At 49.5% G+C, this 23,551-nt stretch overlaps 7 protein-coding genes across 7 annotated transcripts; 4 read left to right on the plus strand and 3 right to left on the minus strand.

Moving 5' to 3' along the window:
• Positions 1-56: 56 nt before the first annotated feature.
• Positions 57-499, minus strand: N7496_010448 (uncharacterized protein; the record flags this gene model as incomplete). The annotated part of the gene is made up of 3 exons (XM_056703361.1): positions 57-96; positions 161-264; positions 323-499. 3 exons carry the CDS (start codon positions 497-499, stop codon positions 57-59), a joined length of 321 nt encoding a protein of 106 aa, XP_056552361.1.
• A 4,449-nt stretch (positions 500-4,948) lies between these two features.
• Positions 4,949-7,963, plus strand: N7496_010449 (uncharacterized protein; the record flags this gene model as incomplete). Its single annotated transcript, XM_056703362.1, has 3 exons — positions 4,949-5,033; positions 5,095-5,242; positions 5,326-7,963. 3 exons carry the CDS (start codon positions 4,949-4,951, stop codon positions 7,961-7,963), a joined length of 2,871 nt encoding a protein of 956 aa, XP_056552362.1.
• Positions 7,964-10,255: 2,292 nt separating this feature from the next.
• Positions 10,256-11,488, plus strand: N7496_010450 (Gfo/Idh/MocA family protein; the record flags this gene model as incomplete). The annotated part of the gene is made up of 3 exons (XM_056703363.1): positions 10,256-10,304; positions 10,372-10,882; positions 10,957-11,488. The coding sequence occupies 3 exons, from the start codon at positions 10,256-10,258 to the stop codon at positions 11,486-11,488; spliced, it is 1,092 nt and encodes a 363-aa protein (XP_056552363.1).
• A 1,138-nt stretch (positions 11,489-12,626) lies between these two features.
• N7496_010451 (glycine--tRNA ligase) lies at positions 12,627-17,115 on the minus strand (the record flags this gene model as incomplete). The annotated part of the gene is made up of 4 exons (XM_056703364.1): positions 12,627-14,558; positions 14,625-14,874; positions 15,079-15,458; positions 15,526-17,115. 4 exons carry the CDS (start codon positions 17,113-17,115, stop codon positions 12,627-12,629), a joined length of 4,152 nt encoding a protein of 1,383 aa, XP_056552364.1.
• Positions 17,116-17,536: 421 nt separating this feature from the next.
• Positions 17,537-18,838, plus strand: N7496_010452 (rRNA-binding ribosome biosynthesis protein RPF1; the record flags this gene model as incomplete). Its single annotated transcript, XM_056703365.1, has 1 exon — positions 17,537-18,838. The coding sequence occupies one exon, from the start codon at positions 17,537-17,539 to the stop codon at positions 18,836-18,838; it is 1,302 nt and encodes a 433-aa protein (XP_056552365.1).
• A 965-nt stretch (positions 18,839-19,803) lies between these two features.
• N7496_010453 (isopenicillin N synthase family dioxygenase) lies at positions 19,804-20,895 on the plus strand (the record flags this gene model as incomplete). Its single annotated transcript, XM_056703366.1, has 3 exons — positions 19,804-19,959; positions 20,014-20,178; positions 20,230-20,895. The coding sequence occupies 3 exons, from the start codon at positions 19,804-19,806 to the stop codon at positions 20,893-20,895; spliced, it is 987 nt and encodes a 328-aa protein (XP_056552366.1).
• Positions 20,896-21,391: 496 nt separating this feature from the next.
• N7496_010454 (class I SAM-dependent methyltransferase) lies at positions 21,392-22,628 on the minus strand (the record flags this gene model as incomplete). Its single annotated transcript, XM_056703367.1, has 2 exons — positions 21,392-22,391; positions 22,501-22,628. The coding sequence occupies 2 exons, from the start codon at positions 22,626-22,628 to the stop codon at positions 21,392-21,394; spliced, it is 1,128 nt and encodes a 375-aa protein (XP_056552367.1).
• Positions 22,629-23,551: the final 923 nt, after the last annotated feature.

Here is a 23,551-nt window from a genome sequence, read left to right on the forward strand (position 1 = left end):
CACAGTGGAGCCTATATCCTCAATTATATTGTCAATCGCTCAACGCTGTCTCAGACCTACCCCCAGACGTTCGAGTTATGGCTCTCTGTTTGCTTACTGCAAGGTTTATTCTTGTTAGTGATCTCATATCAATCCACAACTCCAGAGGGAAATAACATACTAACTCTGATCCGCACTCGAAATCGCCTGGTCCATCTGAGAGCACGCCGTTTTTATAGACTGACCCGCCTTTTCCAATTTTTTAATCTCAGTATTGGCCGCAGTCTAAAAGTATCACGGATTAGTACACGGTTTCCGCTTTAGACATAAGCTATCGTCATACAGCTGCGTTGCCAGTCCAGGTTTTGGTAACGCCTTTATAATAGGCAACGGTTCCGGCGAGGGCGGCTAACGCCTGTTGGCAGCTGTTGCTCTGTCGCTCCTCCAATTGAAACGGAGCTGCGACCGCAATAGGTGCGATGGCGGCGAGAGCGAGGGCAATGAGCTTGGTGAAGTGCATGGTGTTAGGCGCAGGTCTTTCCGAGGTAACAAAAGTTGGATTGTATTGTAGTGAATACTCGGAGAATGCTAATGAGAGAAGCAGAAGAATATCAGTGTGCCTCGTCCTGAACTATATCTCTCAGATCTTTTATATCCAACCCCTAGCACCAAAACGCAACTTATAAATAAAGGACAATGTTATTGACACGACAAAAAAATTCACGGCACGACAGAGCTAGTCCTAATTAGGAACGTACCCCCCAGATACAAAATGCTACCTTCGACATCCACATAATAATTGCCAAGCCCTTATGTATGCATATTCCCATACATAAGCGCTTCCCGCGGATGCTCTAGTGTCGTCAGCGGTCATACCCGCCTCTATCACATGACCTCTATTTGTTTATCTCCATGACATACCAAGTCGGCTTCCTAACCCACTTCCTACCATCACCCTTTTCCAAGGCTATTTTACAACCACCTAATTCATCTAAACATGCAGGGATTTGAAGCAGAAGCAATTTCAAATTTCAGAGGCTAATTAATATATTATCTAGATCGATTTCACCCTCATACACGCCCTTCCCGCCCAATCCGCGCAGTACGCTTCCTAACAACCTCGAAACCAGAAGGATCTCGCTTGGTAGATCGGTCTAATCGATTTGACCGGCGGGTGGCTTTCTTGGTGGTCTTCAAGTTGCTAGCTTTGGTGGTTTTCAAGTTGTTAGCTTTGGTGGTTTTCAAGTTGTTAGCTTTGGTGGTTTTCAAGTTGTTGGCTTTGGTGGTTTTCAAGTTGTTGGCTTTAGTGGTCTTTGGCTGTTTCTTTGCTGCCGTGGCATTAGCAGTCTCCTTCGCTGCCAATACAATGGGGTCTTTTCGAGCATGGTTAGCTCGCCCGGGGGGCGCCCTGCAGCTTTCGCGATTGCTGGCTCCTTGACTTGAAGCACACTTTGTATGTAAAGTGGCTGGTAATCGTCTTTAATTGAAGTAAGGAGCCACCACTGGCGATGGAACTGATCCCTTTCGAGAGGCAGATTGCCTTCAATAGCCACCAAAATCTCATGGATGCATGGTAAACCAAGTGCCTGCCGATGGTAATTGGTGCAATCGACCATCTCCAATTCCTTCTTCCTATATGCATCTAGTTGCCTAGCAACCGATTGAAGGGCTTTCCGGTGCACCCAACCAAGAACCTTACGAAACAGGGGCGTAAGGAGGTTCCCTGGCAGCTTCTCACGCTCCTCCGCAATCGATTGGTTGATGGTAATATGGCGAGCACTGACCGCAGTTCGAATCCCACACATAACAGTGTGGAGGTCGCCAACTGAATACTTAATGAATCTCTTCAAATAGGCATGGGCCCCTTCCACTCGCGAGGATGAAGTTTCGCCGAAATGGAAGGTGTTATTAGTATAACAGCGGAGAAAGCGTTGCTGCATACCATCCTTCATCCATTGATTCGAGATGTAGTCAATTGCCTCTGTGAAAACCTGGTGCTTATAGTGCTTCTTAAAGCTCTTCCAAGCAGTCTCCATCTCTGCTATTGTAGGTGCAAAGATGACTTTATTGAAGAGGTCCTTTGCAGAATTCCATCGCCCGTTGATATCGTCTCGAATGTCCCCTTCCTTCTTAAGATAGACAAGAAGATGCTGGGCAATCTTCGGCCGCAGTCTCTTCTCAATATTCTTCTGGATATGCTATATACAAAGCAGGGAGGTTGTATTTGGAAAGGCCGTTGCTATAGCAGCCAGGAGACTCTCTGCATCGTCAGAGAATATAGTTGTTGGAAAGGGGATTTGGTGCTTAATAAGTTGATCCCGAAGGATCTCCAGAACCCACCGATATGCACCCTCTTGCTCATCCGATATAAAAGCGCAGGCAATATAGAAGGTTTTCCCATTAGCTGACCTTCCAACAATATTAACCATAGGCATATTGAACCGATTGGTCTTGTATGTGGCATCAATCCAAAGGAGAGAGGAAAATCGAGCGAGAAGGTCGAGGCCCGAATGAGATGCGCAGAGTATGTGTTGGACCCGGCTTTCTCCCCCTCGGTCTCCTTATAAAAGACGTCCCAGCCCGGCAGCCCCATCAGGAGGGCCGAAGTAGGCGTACGTCCCCTAAGAAACCGCTTCCGTGCACGATAGCGAAGGTTCGCCAAGTCTCTTGGGTTGAGGCGAATGCGGGATTGGTATGGGTCTTCTGCATTAACTTCGGCCTTGCTATAAGCTCCCTCTTGCCGTAGGATACTGATAACTTCGAGGTTCGAATGCCTTAGCATGAATAGTTGAATTACCCGCTCCTGGGTCTCCTTCATCTGCTGGCGCCGGTGAATTGGGTGTATTGCAGGTGCAGAAGCCGTGTGGCCAGTATGAGAGCCCTTCTTAACGGTGAAGAGCCAGCCGTTGGTTTCCTTCTTAAGGTAGGCAGAGAAGTGGCAACCGCAGCGGCGAGAGGTAGTCTGGCGGGTGGTTTTAGAAGGGTGCTTCCTAGGCTGGCCACCCCGATCGTACTGGAGGGTAACCGACCGATCGTTCGAATTCGCAGTGGTAATGGCGTATCCTTGGTGAGAGGCAAATTGGTTAAGGATAGCCCGGGCTTCCTGGCTAGTTTCGACCTCGATTAGCCAGTTGTTCGGCGGTGGTTGAAGAGCCATGTTGAATTGGTAGGAGTTGAATTGGTAGGAGTTGAATTGGTAGGAGTTGAATTGGTAGGAGTTGAATTGGTAGGAGTTGAATTGGTAGGAAGCGAATTAGAAAGAGATATCGGCCCTAAGGAGAGAATCAATTAGCCATTGAATATAAAACTTGGTGGTAGGAAGGGGGTTAGTATGTAGGAATGAGTTTGGAATGCCGACTTGGTATGTCATGGAGATAAACAAATAGAGGTCATGTGATAGAGGCGGGTATGACCGCTGACGACACTAGAGCATCCGCGGGAAGCGCTTATGTATGGGAATATGCATACATAAGGGCTTGGCAATTATTATGTGGATGTCGAAGGTAGCATTTTGTATCTGGGGGGTACGTTCCTAATTAGGACTAGCTCTGTCGTGCCGTGAATTTTTTTGTCGTGTCAATAACATTGTCCTAAATAAATTGGAGGCCACCTGCAGGACGCAGGGCTCAGCCTCCCGAAACTCGTTGATTCATGCCTGCTGAGTGGAAGCGAGTCAGTAACAGCGGGATCAGCACCCAATAAAATGGAAATAAAACCCTAATGTCATCGGATTGGTGGCCTAGCTGCAGAGTATCTCGTATCCGGGGCGGTAGGCTGTCCAGGCACGCCTTGAGAATGAATAGTAAGAGTTCGGGGCCCACAGTCTTGGCCGCTATAGGACGCAAGTGTTCACAAACGGGAATAGGTCTGTCGATCCCTGAAGTTTATATTGATATAGAGAAAGCAATGATTTTTCCAGGTGAGAATTTTCGTAGATACTTGTCAATTCCTGTGACAAGTTTCGAGTCTAATATACCGTACTAGTTCGTTTAAGACTCAATGATCTCAAAAACGGGGAAGTTAAGTCAATCTCCTTAGAAAACGAAACTCCAATTCCACTATCACGAATGGTTAAAGCCTATGATCAAGCTGGGGTAGTATGAGCTAGTAATCTGAATACAAGAATTGAGGGTGATGATTTCCAAGGGAATTAAATGCTCATTCCTAAACGGGCTGACTCGTTTCCAGGAATACAGGAACCGCTCCCAGAAATGCTGCCATGCGCTCCCCAACACGCACTGAGCTTATGAAACTCAATTCTAAAGCCCCCAGGAACTGATAATTTACTCCGGAGAACTTGGTTACGGGAAGAAGAATCGCTGAAGTTCTAGCGCCAGAGGCTGTCATTTTTGGCGTCGATCTCACAGGTCCCTATATTCTTGTCGTAATCGTGGGCTATTTTGAGGTTGGTCCGGTCATTACAAGAATTTCCTTGGATAGGAGGCTCTACTTTGATCGGATGTGGTCGACCTTCGCCTACTGGAGGTATTCAGGATGACAGGGATTTGGTGTGGAATTGAATACCCTTAAATCAGATCTTGATATTAAAGTGACACGCAGTGCTAGGGCTTAGCGTATGGTTGCACTTGGGCGAAAGCGATCATTTAAATCCTATTGGTAAATTGACTTAAGACGAGATCTTGTGAGAAGGTATTGATCTATGTCTATTCTCTGTAGCCTCAATGGTAGAATCGAGATATATATCTTCCGTAACTTTGTAAATGCTTCTAAAGGACGATTCTAAGCTTGAACATGCTCCCTTATCTCTTAGAAATGAATTCTAATAATTCAAAACAAGGCGTAATCCTTCCACGTTAGTAGCGTCGTGAATACGAATGCGCGGGGTTCATGCCCCGTTCTCCACGAATCACATGATGAGGGGCATTGTTGAGCCGCGAGCGATTAAATCTCCTCGGCTCTATCACAAGATTCAAATCAAGTCCATATTTCCGAGAGTTCAAAAGACAAGATGTCTACGCTCGGTAATGCATTTTCCGGGCTTCGCGTTGGGGATAGCTCTGGCCCTGCCACTCCTCAGGTAGACGTATATCCAGGTTCGTCGACTGGAAATGGGTGGATGTATGTGTATTGACTAACTTTTCTGCCGGAAACCAGACCGACTTGAACCATTAGAGGCCGTGTTCTCAATCCCGTATGAGCGGGATCCTGATTTCGTTGATCATGGAGGATTACTGGATCGACTGTATGAGTTATCTTCCAGGCCGGCATCGATGACTGTATTAGTAGGGCCTCGTGGTATTGGGTAAGTCACGAATTAGTGTACCTACCGCCATTGACTAGGTATCCAAGTCTAAGATTGTTGGCTTCACTACTAAAATTTGTCAGAAAAACCTACCTTACTATTGAACACGTCTATCGAATCCGACAAACATCCCCGGATACATGGATATTCTGGATCAATGCGAACACTAAAGACCGCTTCGAACTAAGTCACAAAAACATCTCTAAGCATCTCAATCTCCCCGGCTGTCAGGATTCCAGATGTAATATTTATCATCTCGTCCGAAACTGGTTTGAGAATGATGAAGAGAGGAAGTGGATCCTTGTTCTAGATGGTCTTGACAAGGAGGAGTTTCTCTTTCAAGATCTTCCTGGGACTAGACGACCGTTGGTTACGTTTTTACCGAAAAGTGAGAGGGGGGCTATTATTGTTACGACGACGAGGAGAAGTGTTGCGGGGGGACTTGTTAGGGAGGGGAGTGTTTTGGAGGTTTCTTCGTTAAAGGGGGGAGATGGCGTGGCTATTCTTCGAAAAAAGATCGGATCAGAGGATGTGGATGAGACTGGGATGAAAGAACTTGTCGATGCTTTAGACGGTATGCCGCTTGCTATTGCTCTAGCTGGAACATATATATCTCAGCGAGCGCCCCGATACGCCGTTCAACGGTATCTCGAGGAATTTTTGAAAATACAGCAGAGCAGACTCAGTGCCCCGGATGGCGAAGCTGGACGTGTGAACCGCCGGGAATTCGAGGCGAGGGATTCGATTATGGTTACGTGGGAGATGTCTTTCGATTACATTCGAAGTGTCAGACCGTCGGCTGCGGATTTACTTCGTCTGATGAGCTTTTTTGATCGACTTGGTATTCAGGATTATCTTCTCGGTGGTCACGCCCAGTCTGATGATGAGTCTACCCCTTTGCACAATACAGACGAAGCTGGTCCAGAACCATCTGCTGGTGCGAGCAGCGAAGGGGACGCTGCCTCTATTAACACAGATAAAAGCGGCAAGTTTGAGGATGACATTCTGATGTTGCAGAATTACTCGCTCATCTCCACTCATCCACATGGAAAGACTATCGAGATGCACCGGCAAGTGCAACTAGCCTTACATCAGTGGCTCAAGTCCAATTCCATGTACGAAACCTGGAAAGAGCAATTCATCACTCGCCTTTACCGTCATTTCCCGAGCGATTTCCCCAGTATTAACTTACGCAAGGAAGATTGTCAATCACTGTTTCCACACGTGAGAATGGCATTAAATCAAGTTCCACAATCGGAGGAGGGCCGCTTACAACGAGCAGACCTTCTTTATAGAGCCGCATACTATGCGGGCCAAGTCGAAAAGCCATACGACATGGAAATCATGGCGTCAGAGTCTGGGCGAGAAAGGGCTTTACTTCTTAGCGAAAATGACAAAGATACGCTCCACAGTGACTTGATGCTCGTGAAAGCGTTTGAAATATCGGGACAGTGGGATAAAGCGGCAATTCTCGGCGAAGCGCAGTTAAAAGCCTGTCTTAATACGCTTGGGGAAGAAGATGATATCACGATTATGAGCATGGTTAATTTGGGAAATATCTTTTACCAGACGAGTTGGTTTGAGGATGCTCAGTCTATGCATTCTCGGGCTCTTGACATCTGCAAGAGACTGCAGCTCGAAGATGGGCCTCGTGGGATTGGGGCTAGGTGTGGATTAGGTTTGTCGCTTGCGAAGCAAGGCCAGTTCGAGGAGGCGGAGGTTCTCCTGACGCAAGTGGTGTCGACACTCAAGGGAATTCTCGGAGAGGAAAGTAATGAGGCTATCTGTAATATGCACAATCTTGCCATGATATACGAGTGGCAGAGCAAGTTCGAAGATGCAGAAACGGTTTATGTGCAGGCCCTTGCTGCTTCCAGGAAGATCTTTGGTGGAATGCACTCTTCAACGCCATTTATAATGGGTGGTTTGGCAGCGATATACTCCAAAATGGGTCGTCATTCGGACGCCGAGGCACTTCGACTGGAGAGTGTGGAATTTCAAAGAAAGAAGTTGGGTAACAATCACCCAGATACACTGAAGAGCAAGGATCAATTGTCGAAGATTTATCACCATCAAGGTCGATATTCAGATGCGCATCTTCACGCAGATATTCTTGATGTTCAGGAGATTACCTTAGGCGAGGAGCATCCCGAGACGCTCAAGACCATGACAAACTTGGCCTTGACATATTCCCTTCAGGGTCGACACTCAGACGCCGAGTTACTACACCACGAGGTTGTCCAGCTTCGAAAGAGGGTATTGGGTGACGAACACCCCGACACAATCGCGAGTATGAACAGTCTGTCAATTGTCCTAATTGACCTTGGAGACTATGCAGCCGCTGAGTTATTACAAACGCAAGCCCTGGACATAAGAGCACGGCTACTAGGCGAGAAACACACTGACACTCTCGAGAGCATGCATAACCTTGCGCTGGCATACCTTGACCAAGGCCGTGGTCAGGACGCTGAGGAACTTTTCTCTCAGCTGTTGGATCTTCAGAAAGAGGTATTAGGGGATAAACATCTCGATACAATCGGGACTATGAGTAATTTGGCCTTTGCATGGATGGGAATCGGCAGGAAGACAGAAGCGGTCGAGTTGATGGGGAAATGTGTCGATCTCCAGATGCAGGTGTTGGGTGATGATCATCCGGATACCATGAAATCGAGAGAGTCTCTTTTGAGTTGGCGATCTAAGAATATTTCATTGGATACATGAGGATAACTTGCCTTGTTCTGGGCTTTCATGGCAGGTTCCCGATAAACAATGCCGTCCGTTTGTTCACTTCTTTGACATAAAGCACGATGGCTTTCTGTTTTCTTCCCCCTCCACCTTACACTTCTCAACTTACAGTGACAGAAAAGTTTCATTTGAGGGTCTAGTCAAAAGCCCCTCGCCTGCTGAGGATGCGTCGCCTCCCTAATGAAATCCTCCTTCTCATCTTCGACCACCTTGCCCAGGGGCCCGAGACCGAGAGCCTTGTACCCCTTCTTTGCATGTCTTCCACACCAGACTTCCATTGCTGCGAGTATGTCGGCCCTGGTATAGTCTATTTCTTCACAGAGCTTACCATTCTCTGGAGCTGCACTCTGTGGGGCAACTTTATCTGCTAGCTCGGTCTGTACAACAGAACCCCGATCTGGCTTCTTCCGTGCGCAGACTGCAGCTTAACGTTTCCAATTGCGAGGACCGCATCTCATGTCACAGAAAGGATAGCCCGTTGGAGGAAGCTCAAGTGAAGCCATTCTACGAGATCTTGAGAATGGCTTGCCCTTTGACAATCGCTCATCATACATATTCTAGAAAGGCCCGTCATCATTGGCAAGAAGCTCTAATCGGACGCTGTTATGATTCCTGGATGGTAATTTGCCTCTTTCTTTTGCCAAATCTTCAATGCTTCAAGTCAAGTCGTGTTGGTATTGGGGGGGGGGGGGAAGCACTGCTTGTGCTTTCTATAAAATGGCCTCTCGCTCAATTGATCCCCAGCACCGGCCACTGCAGCACTTGGAAGAAGTCATCATCTGCGGGCACGACGTAGTCTGTCTAGCTCACTCATATTTCCATAACGACTTCAACTACGCAACCAAAGTTCCATCTTACAAGTTCGCCATTTAAATGACATTGCAAGTACCTGACATGGATATATGGATTGCGCTAGAACGCCGGCGCGGATCTTCCGGAGTCATAAAGGTGACAGTATGCCTGACTCCTCTCACGACCGACATAAGCGTGTATAACACTGCTTGCACAAATCCTCAAGTTTTGCTCTATCAAAATACCATCTCTTCCCGGGATGGCCAAGCCCCTGCGTCGAGATTTCAAGACATCTACTGTTGCTTGATGACGGAAATGAAGGATCTGCAGGCTCTATGCATAACATCCTGACAAACAGGGCCCACCGCACAGACCCTATCCTTACGCAGTCGTGGTTCGAATCCTTAGTGGAATTCACAAAACTACGCGAGATCTCCATGCCATTCGGGTTCTTTCTTGGTCCTCAGGATGAAGACCGGGAGCTGCTATTACCTTAAATGCTGCCTAGGAGTGTGGTGAAACTATACTTGAGGGGGATTGTCGAGCGTGACTATGCCGTAGTCGAGTATGGACTTTGTACTATGCTGTCATGTCGTAAGGCTCAATTTCCTTCGCTTGAGAGCATCAAGTTATCCTTTCTTCAGTTGTTTCCCGGTGACGAGGATTTATTCCCATAGCTGTTTCAAGGTCTTGAGGCAGTAAAGAGGATGTGTGTCGAGGGGGGGATTGAATTTGCGTATTCAACGGAACAGTTTGTCTGTTAGCTAGAAAACAAAATTGAATTGTGAAAGCCACGGGACAATAACCTAGAACATTTCAATCACAATAGCGGTACTACGAAAGAACGGACACCAGAACCGAGTAATACAATCTAGAAAATGAGGATACTTGAGAAATTACTGACTATATTGGCTTCTTATTAGTTTCAACATGTTCTTTCCTTTCTCTTTACACGTGGTAGGGCACCGACTGTAATCCAGGCGGCAGTTAAACAGGCCGTCTCTGGGGGTAACTCGCCCCTAGAGCGTAGCTAAAGGCATAGAGATCTGTAGAGGGCGAAAATGGATGTCATTGAAGAACACTCCCTGAAATGACAGACCTTGCAGGTCAAGATATGCTTCGAGAAATGCTCAGATATGGTTGGCATGCGCATTGCTGGTAGGATAGCCCATGCCTATCATGTTGCGGTTACACCTCAAGGCTGATAATAGAGGAAGTCCTTGTGCATCCGCGCTTTGAGATCGATCGGGCCATCGGAATAATGTGGGGGAAGGGTGATCCACTGCAAACTCCGCAATGGGGAAACTGGAAATTCATAAGCCTCCGGCTCGGTGGGGGGCTAGGTTAGGACACATGCCGAACTAACTAGCCGTGTAGACAGACCCCATTAAAGGGACGGATGTCCAGTGATTGGCAAGCGGCCATCATTTTGACTAAAATACAGCAGATTGTCCGTGTCACACCCGTACCGCAAAAATGTCCATTGGAATAGCCTTGCTTGGAGCAGGTGTTTTTGCAAAGAAAGGTTAGCATAAATTTTCTATTGATCGGCAGTGCTGCATTAAGTTTTTGCTGGGTATCTAACAGTAGAGAGCCCGAGCCCACAGAGCACCTCCCGGCAATCAACTCAAGTGAATTGTTCACCTTGAAAGCAGTCTACTCACGATCGCAGAGCTCCGCCGAGAATTTTGTATCTACAGCCTTCGAGGGTGAGGCCTGCAAGGACATCGATGCTTACTTTGACTCGCCGTCTGTCCAATCTAAGTCGCTTGATGATCTTTTACGGCGAAGTGATATTGCAGCCGTTATTATTGCAGTCGCTATTGACGTTGCGCCAGTGCTTATTAAAAAGGCATTGGCCGCCGGCAAGCATGTACTGAGCGAGAAGCCCATTGCGCCCGACCTCAACATAGCCCGGAGCCTAGTCGATTATTCTCAGGGGATAAAAGGCGCCCTATGGGGAGTGGGTGAGAATTTCCGGTTCTGGGACTCTGTGCATCGGGCAGCGAAAATTATCAAGGACCTCGACGCAAACCTACTCACCTTTTCTGTCGCTGCCTTTTCCTTCACAGACTCTAGGAACCCTTTCTATCATTCTGAATGGTAAGCCGTCAATCCTCTTCTATTATTCGCCATAAGACCAGAGTACTTTTTATCTAATAACTCATGGTATCAAGGCGCCAGAAGCCTACTTTTCAGGGCGGTTATCTACTTGACGGCGGCGTTCATTTTGTGGCTGTCTTACGAACGTTACTTGGTGCCTTAGGTCGAAAGATTGAAAGCACATCCGCATACACGATGTCTTTGCAACAAAATTTACCTCCTGTTGACACTATCCATGCCATCTTGAGAACGGATAACGGGCGCAGTGGCTCCTATATCTCATCTGTTGGAACTGAAGCCAAGCTTGGCATGGAGTTTGAAATTGTCACAGACAAAGGCGTTATCACGTATCGCCCATTTGAGATGAAAATCTTGACTAAACTCAAGAACCAGCTGGATAAGTGGGAGAATCAAACAGAACCAGCGCCATTGATGTGGGGTGTGAAGGAAGAAGTCGCGGCATTTGCTGAGTCCATCGCCACAGGTAGACTGGACTCGAGATTGTCAACCTCTGAAGCCCTGGAAGATTTGAGGGTTATGGAAGCTATGCTTATGTCCGCGGAGAATGGAGGTCGGCCAGTAACTATTGCTAGAGACACAGCTTAGGTATTGTGTGAATAACTTCCGGTGCTCGAGCAGGCAAGAGTTTGTGCAGCATACTGTATGAGTAACAAAAGCACATAAACATGAAGGTGCTTCGACATCAGGTTCTTGCCAGATGGTGCTTACCGCAGGTAAGTCCCCTATTTCATTACGAGTCCCCGCACCTCCCATCGCCGATAAAGAAGAACGTTGTATATCACTTTCAATATAAGATCAATATAAGATAGATATACGATTTCAAAAAGAACCGACTGAACTGAAAAACTACCAGCCCGACTACCAACATCGCATCTGGGGAGAGATCAGACACATCGGCCGTCATTCGGTTTCCCATTTATGAAATTGCATGTCTTCACGCCATTAGTATTTAGCCTGCCCCACGATATCCAGCCGTCTTCGTCAATCGACCTTTTTCATCCAAACGATTTCGCTAAACGCTGGCCAGTTATTGGTCGAAGAGGGTCGCCAGCGCATAGTTTCTCGGCTTACCCCGGTAGGTTTATACCTAGGGTTTAGGTGAAGTGTGTAGTAAAAATAGGCGAGTCGGCTGGAATTTCAGCGACCAGTATAGACCACAACACGGCCGTGGCTGACGAGAAAGTTTTGTCATTCTCAAGAACTAACGACCTACTGCTCAGCTAACTATGTAATGGATCTTGACTTAAAAACCTACAGTAACAACCGCACATGCGTATCTAGATCTGATCAGGGCACAAGGGAGATATGTTCTATGCAGTAGAGACATTTACTGACTACCTAGCTATCTAGAATTAGTCTAGGTCAGATGTCCTGAAAGGAACGAAGCGAGAGGGTTTACCTTGGTGTATCCCAGTCTTAAAAAACTCAATCTTCGATGTCGCCGTTAGCCAAAGCAATATATGCGAGTAAGAAGATACCCAGGATGTATAATCGAGAGATCGTATTCCAGTAATTTACCTGAGCTATCGGAATGACTTCCTTAATTTTGTGCCATGGTCCCCGATCTTTCCATCTTGGACATTTCGATGCAATGTTCTAGCAGAGTGTACAGCAAAATCAAGATTCATCTATCATGCAGCAATATATAGAACAATTCATACAATCAAAGACAGCATCAAAGCATCAATTTTCCCCTATCCCAAACCCAACATCTCATCCAAGATCAGCGCAATCCCTGCTCAACAGCATGACGCAACTGCCCACAAGCCTCACCAAACAAAACACCCTTCAACACAGTCTCGCCTTCACTCGCAGCCCATCGACCGGCATCAGTCAGTCTCCGTTTCCAGGCAACCTGGTCTTCACCGCTAAGCTCGGCCCAGGTGCGGAACTTTTCTGCCTCGCGGGCTTCATCCTCACTGGCGTGATGCGAAGCTAATGTCTCGATGAGGACGCTTTGCTCGGCGGTTTGGCCGTCGTGGCAGCGTAGGATGACTGATAGAGCGTGTGGGCTAACGGTCTCGAGGTCAATGGGCGCGGCGCCGGCGCTGTGGACTCGATCGAGGATGTCTTTCAAGCTCTCGAGTTGGTTTTCCGCGACGACGTTCGCCACGGGAGGGGCTTCCTGGCTCTTAGGCGACAGGAGATAGTCGATGTATGAGCCCTTGCCTGGTGCAGGTGGGATATACTCGTTTACAATGGCACTGCGCCATGATGGAGGCAGCCACTGTGCGGCACCCAGAACTGGTGGTGTACCACCACGGATCTCGGCAAAGGCAAGCATGGTTCCAGTAATGAGGACGAGAGAGAAAAGTAGGACAGCGACAAAGTATAGGCCCTCCCAGAACTCCGCGGGGCCGGGTAAGGATAGGACATAGCGAGGGGTGCGGGAGGAGGCAGGGAAGGGGGAGAGTGGGAGGGTGTGAACGACGATGGTGTTGCCCATGCTTATAGAGGCAAGCTTGACCTTTTGCGGGAGCACGTCGGGTGTTACTGGGTGGGCGGGAGCTGTGAAAGGAGAGAAGACGAGTTTCGTCATGGAGAATGGGTGCACGTCGCGGAGGGTTGTGTAAGACTTGATCGCGCCATATCCCTTGTTGGGGCCGAACTCTACCGTTAACAGCGGTATGGAGTTGTCGCTGCCGCTGGCGGCAATAATAGTCTGCTGTTGGCCAGCTGGGTTGGTGCCTAAGGGACAAATGTCGAGGCCCAGACCAATCTGAACACTCCGGGGCAGCTTGCGACGGCGGAGGATAGTTGCCGTGCCCGCTTTAGTTGTAGGCAAGCGAAGAATTACCAGCTCGCTACCACCGCGGTTTGGGGCATTTTGAAGCAGGAGTAGTGCCGATGAAGAGAGGAAGCGCAAGGCGCGGAACTTGGGACGAGCAGCACGGGCGCCGCTGCTGGGAAGAGGAATGGTATAAACACAGCGAACATCGGGTGCAGCGTTGGAGCGGGTGGATGAAGAGATCTCGCCGATCATCACATCGGCACCGTTGGTGTATGCCACACGGTATCTACCACGGGCATCTCCCGTCTGCTCGGGGTCGTTCTCAAGGCTGGCAAAGTCCACATCCTCGGCTTCTTCGTGACTGTCGAGACGGATACGGCCGATGACATCCGACTCGGTGGGACCCTTTGTAACAGAGAAAAAGACAATCTCACCAGACTGCGCCATGCCGGTCGCAATAGCACCGACCCTGGTATCCTGACCAGTCTTCTCCGAGCCATCAGCCGGCTTCCTCCAAGGCGACAGCCTCAAGACTCGTTGATAAGTATCACCCGAATCCGGTCCCTTTGCGCGGAAAATCGAAGCACGCGACAAAGCCTCTGACTTCCCAGGTATCACTTCCTCAGCCGTCTTCTCCTTCTTCGCTTTCGTGTCCTTGGAATCCTCCGCGTCGTCCTGCGAGTTGGTCGGGGTCAAGGTTTTCTTCTTCTGAGGCGCTTCGAATCGGAAAGACCGCATGTGCTGATTGTTGTTTTTCTTCTGGTCTGCAAGAGAGCTGTTGATACCAGCTAGAACGACCAGCGAGCCCTCGTCATCGCCAAACTGCGGCGCCGCAGCGAGCGACGTCACCGAGTCCTCGTCGCGCGACAAGTTGATCTCCACAGCCTCGGTAATCTCATCTCGACGTGACGTATCAATCAAAGACTAAATAGACATGAGTTAGAACACTGCAGAGGCCCAGAACGCGAAGCTAAAGCACGCGCCACTTACAATCTTATTCCCAACTCCGCTGCGGCTTTCGCCGCCTCCGCCGCCAACGAGCAGTCGCCCGTTGTTGCGCGGGTCGAAGTCTGCTGCGAACAGCGGGCAGGATAGCGTGAGTTTGGCGGAGTGGATTGTAGGCGCCATGGGTTCTGCGTTGGGACTTGCTCTCTCCACGAGAAGGAGGATGAGGACAGATGGAAGATGCGACGAGGTTGCCCCGGATTCTTGGCGCGGTAAACCGGATTCGGGAGCGGAGCTTAAAATCAAGCATGCGCTATTGGCTTTAAACAAGAGGACCACTGGCGCTACTTTTAATGAAAAAAGGTAAAAGTAAGACAACTTTCGTTAAAGATATTTACTATAGCACAATTATGAGAAAAAAAATTGAAATGGTGTATATTTTTGGAATGCCAAATGAAAACTTCCACTGGACTCGTCTTTGCTCTGCTCTACACTTTACTCGATCTCCTGGCCAGTGAACTCGGGCAGCCGCTTGACAATATCGGCCCAGGTCTCATCGCCATCGACAAGCGACTTGACAGCCTGCAGAATCTCGTCCTCGCTGGCACGAACCTGCTTGGTCGTGTCGCGGTCACGTAGGGTAACAGTGTTGTCCTTGACGGACTGGAAGTCAACGGTGATACCGAAGGGAGTACCCAGCTCATCGTTACGGGCATAGCGCTTGCCAATGCTGGCAGAAGAGTCGTCCACACGGCTGGAAACACCCAGACGGCGCAACTTGGCGCTCAGGTTCTGAGTCAGGGGCTTGAAGCCGGCGTTGGTGGAGAGGGGCACCAGCAAGACCTTGGTGGGAGCGACAGAAGGAGGGAAAGAGAGGACCTAAATAGAAATCCGTTAGTATGACAAATAAACACGATGGTTTGACAAATAGAACGCTGTGACTTACACCGCGGGCCTCATCGCCAGCACGGGACCAGTAGACGTGCTCGATCATGCTGTACATGATACGGCCAATACCGAAGGAGGGCTCAATAACGTTGGGAGTGTACTCGCGAATGTTCTCAACACGAGTGCGCTTCTCAATCTTGATCAGGTCCTTCTCAAGCTCAACCTTGCCAGAGCCAACGCCCTCGATGTCGACCTCGATCTTGCCCTGCTGCTCAAGATCCAGGGCCAGCTTCTCACGCAGCTCCTGCGAGAGAGCCTCAATAGCGGCCTCGACGGTCTTGGCGTCCTTCTTGAAGCGGGGACCGAACTTCTTCTTCTCAAGATCAATCTGCCACTCCTCGATGCGCAGGGGCTCGGAGCGAGTCTCACGGACAACCAGAGCGGCGCCAGTCTTGTTCTTGTGCACGGTCAAATCGTAAGCGCTGCGATCGGCACAGCCGACACACTCAATCCAGCCGTAGCTGGTCTGCAGCTCGGCGTCCCAGCAGTCAGCGGCGTAGTGGGCCATCTCGTTGGCCATGTGCTGACGGAAGCGCAGCTTGTTGAAGTCAATGCCCAGCTTCAGGAGGAAGGACTGGATGCGGGCCAGGAAGTAACCCAGGGTCTCGTTGTCAACCAGACCAGTCTCGACAGCCTGGCCAATGGTCATCTTGGCGGTCTTGGTGCTGCCAGACAGCTGCACGTTACGGTCGAGCAGGGACATCTCGACATCCTTGACCTCGACGAAGCGAGGGTGCTTCTTACCACCCTCGGGATCGACGTAGTGCTCAATCTCAGCCATGAGGAACTCACGCACACGGAGAAGACCGGCACGGGGAGAAATCTCGTTACGGAAGGACTTGCCAATGGACGCAGAGGCGAAGGGCATGCCCTGCTGGTTGAACTCAAGCAGCTTCTGGAAGTTCAGGAACTGACCCTGGGCGGTCTCGGGGCGAAGGTAACCAGGCATGTTGCTGGTGGGACCAATGGAGGTCTGGAACATGAGGTTGAAAGCGACGGGGGGCTCGACCTTGCCGTCGGTAGAGGGGTTGCGAATATCGTACTTCTCGATAAGCTTCTCAAGAGCAGGGCCGTCGAAGTTGTCGATCTGCGCGAGAGTCTCCTCGTACTCCTTGACGAGAGCGTCATCCAGCTTGACGGCCTTGGTCTCGCCCTTGGACTTCTTCTTCTTCTTGGCCTCCTTCTCAGCGTCAACCTCGACCTTCTGGCCACGGGCCTCCTTGTCACCCTTCAGCCGGTTCTCCAGAACCTCCTCAACCAAGTGGTCGGCACGGAAGATCTCGCCAGTCTTGGGGTCCTTGCACATCCAGTCGGCGAACTTATCCACGTGCCCACTGGTCTTGAGGATGTCGTGAGGGGTCAACATGGTGCAGTCGACCTCGAGCATATCCTCCTCGAGCACAAAGTGCTTGCGCCACAAATCGGTCATGTTGGCGACGAGGGCGGTACCGGGTGGGCCATAGTCATAGAGACCAGACACGCCACCATAGATCTCGAAGGAGGGGGTGTAGAACATGCGGCGGCGGAGCATCGAGTCCAGGACCGTGCGATCGACCGACTGGCCGGTCTTGGTGGTGACGGTGGCCATCTTGGGGTTGCGATTGGACTTCTTCTGGAGCGCGGTCGAGCAGGTGAAAGTCCTGAATTGAACGGATGGAGGGGAAAGAAAAGAGCGGGGGAGGAAAAGGCGCGGCAGCAATTGAGTCATCCACCGTAGAAGTCCACCTTATCGGACTTCGTACACACCACAGAATAAAATACAAAAGTTCTAGAAATACAAGGAATGGGAAAAACAGAAAAAAACGAATGGATGTGTACTTTCTTCACTCTTTTTTCTTCTTTTCAATCCCCCTTTTGCGATCAACATTCAATCAAAAAGATGGTGGCCGGCCCAGCCCGGAGGAATGATTCTCCGAGACAATTTATTTTATCGGCGAGGATCAATTTGAAGCTTCGGCAAGTCGCTCACCAAAAATCACCTTTACCTTTCAGCAAATTCTTTACTCACCATGGGTATGAAAGGTCAAGCGCGGCCTCCGCCAAACTCTGGCATGGAGGTCAAGACTAAGAACAAGTTGCGCCGGAAGATGCTGCACATCAAGCGCAAGAGAACCAAGGATGCAGAGCGCCGCGAGGAACGCTATGCTTTTAAGAAGGAAGAGGCCAAGAATCCCAAGCTGAGGGAAGAGCGTCTGCGTCGCAACGTTCCCCTAACCCTCGAGCGAAAGCGTGTCTGGGATGAAGCCGGCAGTGACGCTGAGGAGGATGGCCTGGGATTGAGTGTCGACATTGAGCGCATCAAGCGGGCCAAGAAGGAAGAAGAGGACGAGTTGAATCGGCCATTGGAAGAGGGCGAGGACGACAGCGATGCCGCGGATTCCGATAACGAGTCGATCGACAGTATGATCGCAACGAGCGACGAGGATGACGACGAGGACGATGACGAGAATGAAGACGACGAAGCGGAAGACTCGAGCCGTGGACGTAAAAAGTCCTCGCTACCCACTGCCACCGAACGCGCAACCAGTCCTTCACAATCCACTCGCAGTACAAACTTGAGCCTCGCCCCAGAAGCCCTGGCGGCCAAATTCCCCTCGCTCTTCTCAACCGAAACTCCTCCTGCTCCCAAAATTCTCATCACGACCGCTATCAACTCAACCCTCCACAACGAAGCCGAGATCCTCACAGACCTGTTCCCGAACAGTGTATACATTCGCCGCACGGCACACCGCTACTCGCACAAGTTCTCCATCCGCGAGATCTCCAAGTTCGCCGCGAACCGCAACTTCACTACCGTGGTGGTCCTGCAAGAGGACCAGAAGAAGCCAAGCGGCTTGGTCGTCGTGCATCTACCGATTGGCCCGACCTTCCACTTCAGCATCAGCAACTGGATTGAGGGCAAGAGACTTCCCGGTCACGGTCGTGCAACTGGCCACTGGCCCGAGTTGATCCTGAACAACTTCCGCACGCCGCTGGGTCTGCTCACTGCACGCATGTTCCAGCAGTGCTTCCCACCGCAGCCAGACTTTGAGGGTCGGCAGGTCGTCACCTTGCACAACCAGCGTGATTACATCTTCGTGCGCCGTCATCGATATGTCTTCCGTGAGAAGCGGGAGTCGGAGAAGGCGGTTGTTGGCGCGGATGGCAAAGAGATGCAGGGTGCTGAGGGTATCCGGACTGGTCTGCAGGAGCTAGGTCCCCGGTTTACTTTGAAGCTGCGCCGTGTGGATAAGGGTATCCAACGAGTCAGCGGGCAGGAGTGGGAATGGAAGGGTGGAATGGAGAAGGAGCGGACCAAGTTCCAGCTGTAAAGCAGCGACAGGGCTTGCGGTCTTCTGCATTTCTCTTCTTTCTGAATCATTTTTATTTCCTTTCGCATGGGGTTTGGGGAGTATCCAAAAGCATGGTTTTTGTTATTATTTGCTGGCATATACCCTAAATATGTCGAATGAACATAGACGCCTCACTAGAGGTTTCATTCTTTTGTCAATTGTGCCCTAGATTATAATACTATGTCAATTTAAGACGAGGCCTTCCAGCTTAGAAAGTAATTCGCATTCCGCGTTCCCAGCTCGATGTCCCATTCCAAGTCTAGTCACCTACAGTTCCTACCTCATCGCGCCAGACTATGTCTATTCCATGTCTTTGACGAGAAGGGAACGGGAGCTTCCAAACAGAAGTCTCCAGCACCTAGTACTCGTAGGCCGAGAAAGATTCCCAGAAATGTAACTGGACCTATTCAGCCACCTAATCGAAGCATCTTGGACTCGTTTTTCTAGACACGATGCTAAGGTGAAGTATATGATAACCTTAGGGCCAGATCTTAATATGTAGGTCAGCTACCTAAATGGCCCTTATCATACCCTTGGTTCTTATCCTCTCCAAACCAATCTCAGTCACTTGCTAGTTATCTCTGATGACCTTGTGGGAAATTCATACTGGAGCAGCGACACAGTCACTTTCCATCTAAAGTTGTGCCCCACAGCTAATAACTCTCTGATTGGTGCATTTATGATCGAGGAAGGTGATCTTGGACCCACTCGATCTATTCGGGAAAGTAATTAGCTTCAATTCGTGCAGACCCCGCGTTTTTGGACATCACCTTCTCAAAGTGACTATCTCCGCATTGAGATGTACTATTTCATATCTGTAGGGCCATATTCTATAAATTGGCCCTGATTCTCCCTCGTTTGCCCTCATCCAACCACTACTAACATAACACATTCACCAAGACACAATTGTTTCATTAACCTTGCAACATTCCTTCACAATTACAATGTCCGAGGCTCTCGATATTTCTTTGTTGAAGGGAACTCCCCAGCAGAGGGAGGAAATCTCCGCTGCTCTGCTCCATGGTCTTAAGACTCGGGGTGGTGTTAAGTTGAAGAACCACGGTCTTCCCGACAAACTCATCTATGACTTGTTTGACTGGGTAAGCATTGAGCATTTACAATGAGTTCAAGACCCAAGTGCTAATTATATACAGACTCGCAAGTTCTTCGCTCTACCCCACGAGGATAAGATGCTAGCAAAGCATCCTCCCAAGGCAAACCCTAACCGCGGATACTGCTACGTCGGACAAGAGTCTATCTCGACCATCAGTGGGTTTGAGAAGGGGCTCCCACAGGGGAAATTTGTCCGTGATATCAAGGTAAGCAATGTGCGAGATCTAGCTGGTGCACAGAGAACTAAAGTCATACAGGAAACAGTCGACTTTGGCTCACCCCGCGACGAACTCGTAGACAACATCTGGGTTCCAGAAGAGAAACTCCCCGGCTTCCGCAAATTCATCGAAGAGTTCTACGAAACATGCTTCAAACTCGAACTCGAGATCCTCGCTGCTCTAGCCCGAGCACTCGGCGTCGACGAGAACCAAATGGTCGCCCTCCACAACAAAGCCGAGAACGAGTTCCGCATCCTCCACTACCCAGAGATTCCTGCCTCAGAACTGGCTGATGGCACTGCAACACGCATCGCCGAGCACACGGACTTTGGCAGCATCACGATGTTATTCCAGGACTCTGTTGGCGGCTTGCAGGTTGAAGATCAACAGAGCCCTGGTGTTTTCCGTGGCATCGAGTCTGCAGATAAGACGGAGATTATCTTGAATATTGGTGACTCGATGCAGCGATTGACTAATGATACGTTCCGTGCGGCGTGTCACCGAGTCACTTATCCCCCTTCTGTTAAGGTTGGGTCTGAGGCGGTTATTCCGGAACGGTACTCAATTGCGTACTTCGCGAAGCCGAACCGCACAGCGTCGTTGTTCCCTTTTAAGGAGTTTATTACGCCGTCGACGCCTTGTCGGTATGATGATGTGAATGCGTGGGATTTCCAGAATCTTCGAATCTCGAGACTGTTTAAATAAACGTTACAGTTAGTTGCACAAAATGAATTCACGATGTAGCGTTTACCATATATTTAGGGTCCGGTACCGCCCAGGTACCACACGAGGCATATTCAGGGTATCTCCTGCTCTACTCTCTGTATTGATAGACCTGAAATATGCTTTGGAGCTCCTTGTTACCTGAACCCTTATCCTTCTTCATCTAGACCATATATAACTAGTCCAGCAGCACGGCAAACTAAACCTAGTTCGGTTGTCTAAAAGATACGATTTAACTACCGCTCTTTTAAAAGATCTTCTGGAAGGTCCTTTGAACTCTCTCTATAGACAGCGTTAGCGGGAACTATTTTCCAGTGTATCTTTTGGGTTGTGGTCAACAAAGTTCTTTTGAAATTCAGTAAAAGCTTACCGAATATAGTAATCTATAGATCCCGATATTCTATACAACCCCACTAAACGCTAAGCTAAATGTTTTTTTAAACTCCCAAGTATCATACCCTCAACACCCGCTAGGTACTCACCCTTCAGCCCTCTCCTGCACAAGCTTCGCCCTCGCCATAACCTTGGCAAGCAAGTCCGCCTTCTTCTGCGCAAAGCTAACGGGCCTCCTCCCCGTAACAATCCTAACCTTCGCCGTCAACCCATCAACCCCCAAAAGCTCCCCCCTCACAGACTGACACAACTCCTTCACCCCATCAACGGTATACCCCCCATGCACCGTTAACGGCCGCAACGCATACCCCTCCAACGCCTCCAACAGCGAAATAAGCGTCATCTTGCCGAGCGTTTTCTCAGCGACGTCCTCCGGCCATAGACCAATTGGTATCGTTCGTTCGATAACACGCACATCCACGAATCCCGCTGCGGCTAGTGCGTCCGTGTTGAGATGTGCCAGGTCCCGTGGATACCCCGCAGCTTCGGCGGCGGCACGCAGGGCGGATGTGTATTTGCGTAGTGCGGGGATCTCGGCTTCACTGCCGGGTCGTTTTAGCGGGGAGAATGCGATTGTGTCAGCTGCTGGATCTGTGTCTGCGACTTCGATGTATCCGCCTGGTTTACAGTGGGTGAATGCTTGTGCGTATATCGCGGCCCAGTCTTGGAAGGCACCTGATAACCCGCGAAGATGAATTAGGTCGAAGGGCTCGTGGTATGTCCATTCTGCGCGGGCGTCGGCGAGTTGAAAGTCCACGTTTGGCAGGGCGAGGTGGCCGAGTCCCGAGTCGAAGACTGTTAGGTCGGAGGCGATTATTGTGGCTGTTGGGTAGGCGGCGCTCATTTCGATGGCCCAGTCGCCTGGGCCGGTGCCGATGTCTAGGATGCGTGTTGGAGTTGGGGATGGAGGGAGTGGGGCGGTTGTGAGGGCGTTGTCGAGGAGGATTAGGTAGATTTGGTGGACGATGTTGAGGCGGGTTAGTTCTGGTTCGTCGTTGGGCATGAAGTAGGTTTCGTTGGCGTAACGGCGGCCATTTTCTTGGATGTGTTGGAGGGTGAGGGAGGCGTAGGAGCGGGTGGATTTTCTGGGTGGGAGTTGATGTTAGTTAGGGTTTGGTATACTTTGGATTGGTATGTAGAACGTGGTAATTGAATATGAGTATGGACTCATGTGATGAACTCTCATATACGTACATGGATGGTTCGTTCAAGGATTCAGTATCGGAATCGGACTCGGGGTCTGAATTTGGATATGCGTGTTCGGTCTGGTTCTCGTCTGGGGCCAGTATATCCTCCGCTGGCTGAATGGGTTTGTCGTCCATGACATGACGGTTTCAAAGCGAGTATTGGAGGGAAGCGACAGAATTGGGATGATTATCGTAGGAAAAATATCGCTGAACCGTATAGACTGACTGAATGCGACTTGGTATATAATGGTGGAGAGAATGAGCCAAATTAATGGAATAATACAAGGCTTATAAATCACGAGATTAGACGAAGACAGCCCTGATCAGTACCGCGTTGTCGAAAGAACACCTTCTCCCGAATAATGACTGCAGATGGGAAGTATATGTATAACGAAGGGAAAGGGAGAACAGAAGAGTAGACAACAAGTCTAACAAAAATAGAAGGGGAAGGAGAAGGTAAAAGTAAAGTTAAGCTGGCGCAAAAAATAAAGTGGAGAGAGTTACGAGAGGGAGAAACGAACTAGCAAAGAAAGGAAGATTACTGTTATTCCAGGCCCGAATAAAGGCGACCAACTTAGTAAACTACAATTGTAATCCTTTTTTTTCGGGCTTTAATTTCCATTTTTTTTTCTTTTCCCTCCTCCCGAAAAATAATTCTGGAGCATCGCTATTAGCGGAACTAAACTGGGGGCCATGACCCGAGAGTCCGGGTCGTGAGACGTCACTGCATAGTCGGGCGGCACTAGATGCACAGGCGTGTATATGGGTGAACTTTGATAGATGGGGTAGTATGTACAAGGAAGTACGAAGTATGGAGACTAGGATATACGGTACTATACTCGCTAGATACCTGGTAGAATTGAGATCAATTTTCGATGGGAGATCGTCCGATTAGGCAAAGAAAAGAAAAGGAATTATATCCAAATTTCTACCCGATCACTTGGAAAGACAGTTGATAGATGAGATATTGCCGACCCGACAGTTTGGGCCGGCGGCCGGAAAAAAGCAATAAAGGGAACACTCGGTAATCAGGCCACGTTAAACGAATGACTCGAGTA

This window comes from Penicillium cataractarum (assembly GCF_028827025.1).
Source record: "Penicillium cataractarum strain IBT 29864 chromosome Unknown utg000008l, whole genome shotgun sequence".
Classification (NCBI taxonomy): domain Eukaryota; kingdom Fungi; phylum Ascomycota; class Eurotiomycetes; order Eurotiales; family Aspergillaceae; genus Penicillium; species Penicillium cataractarum.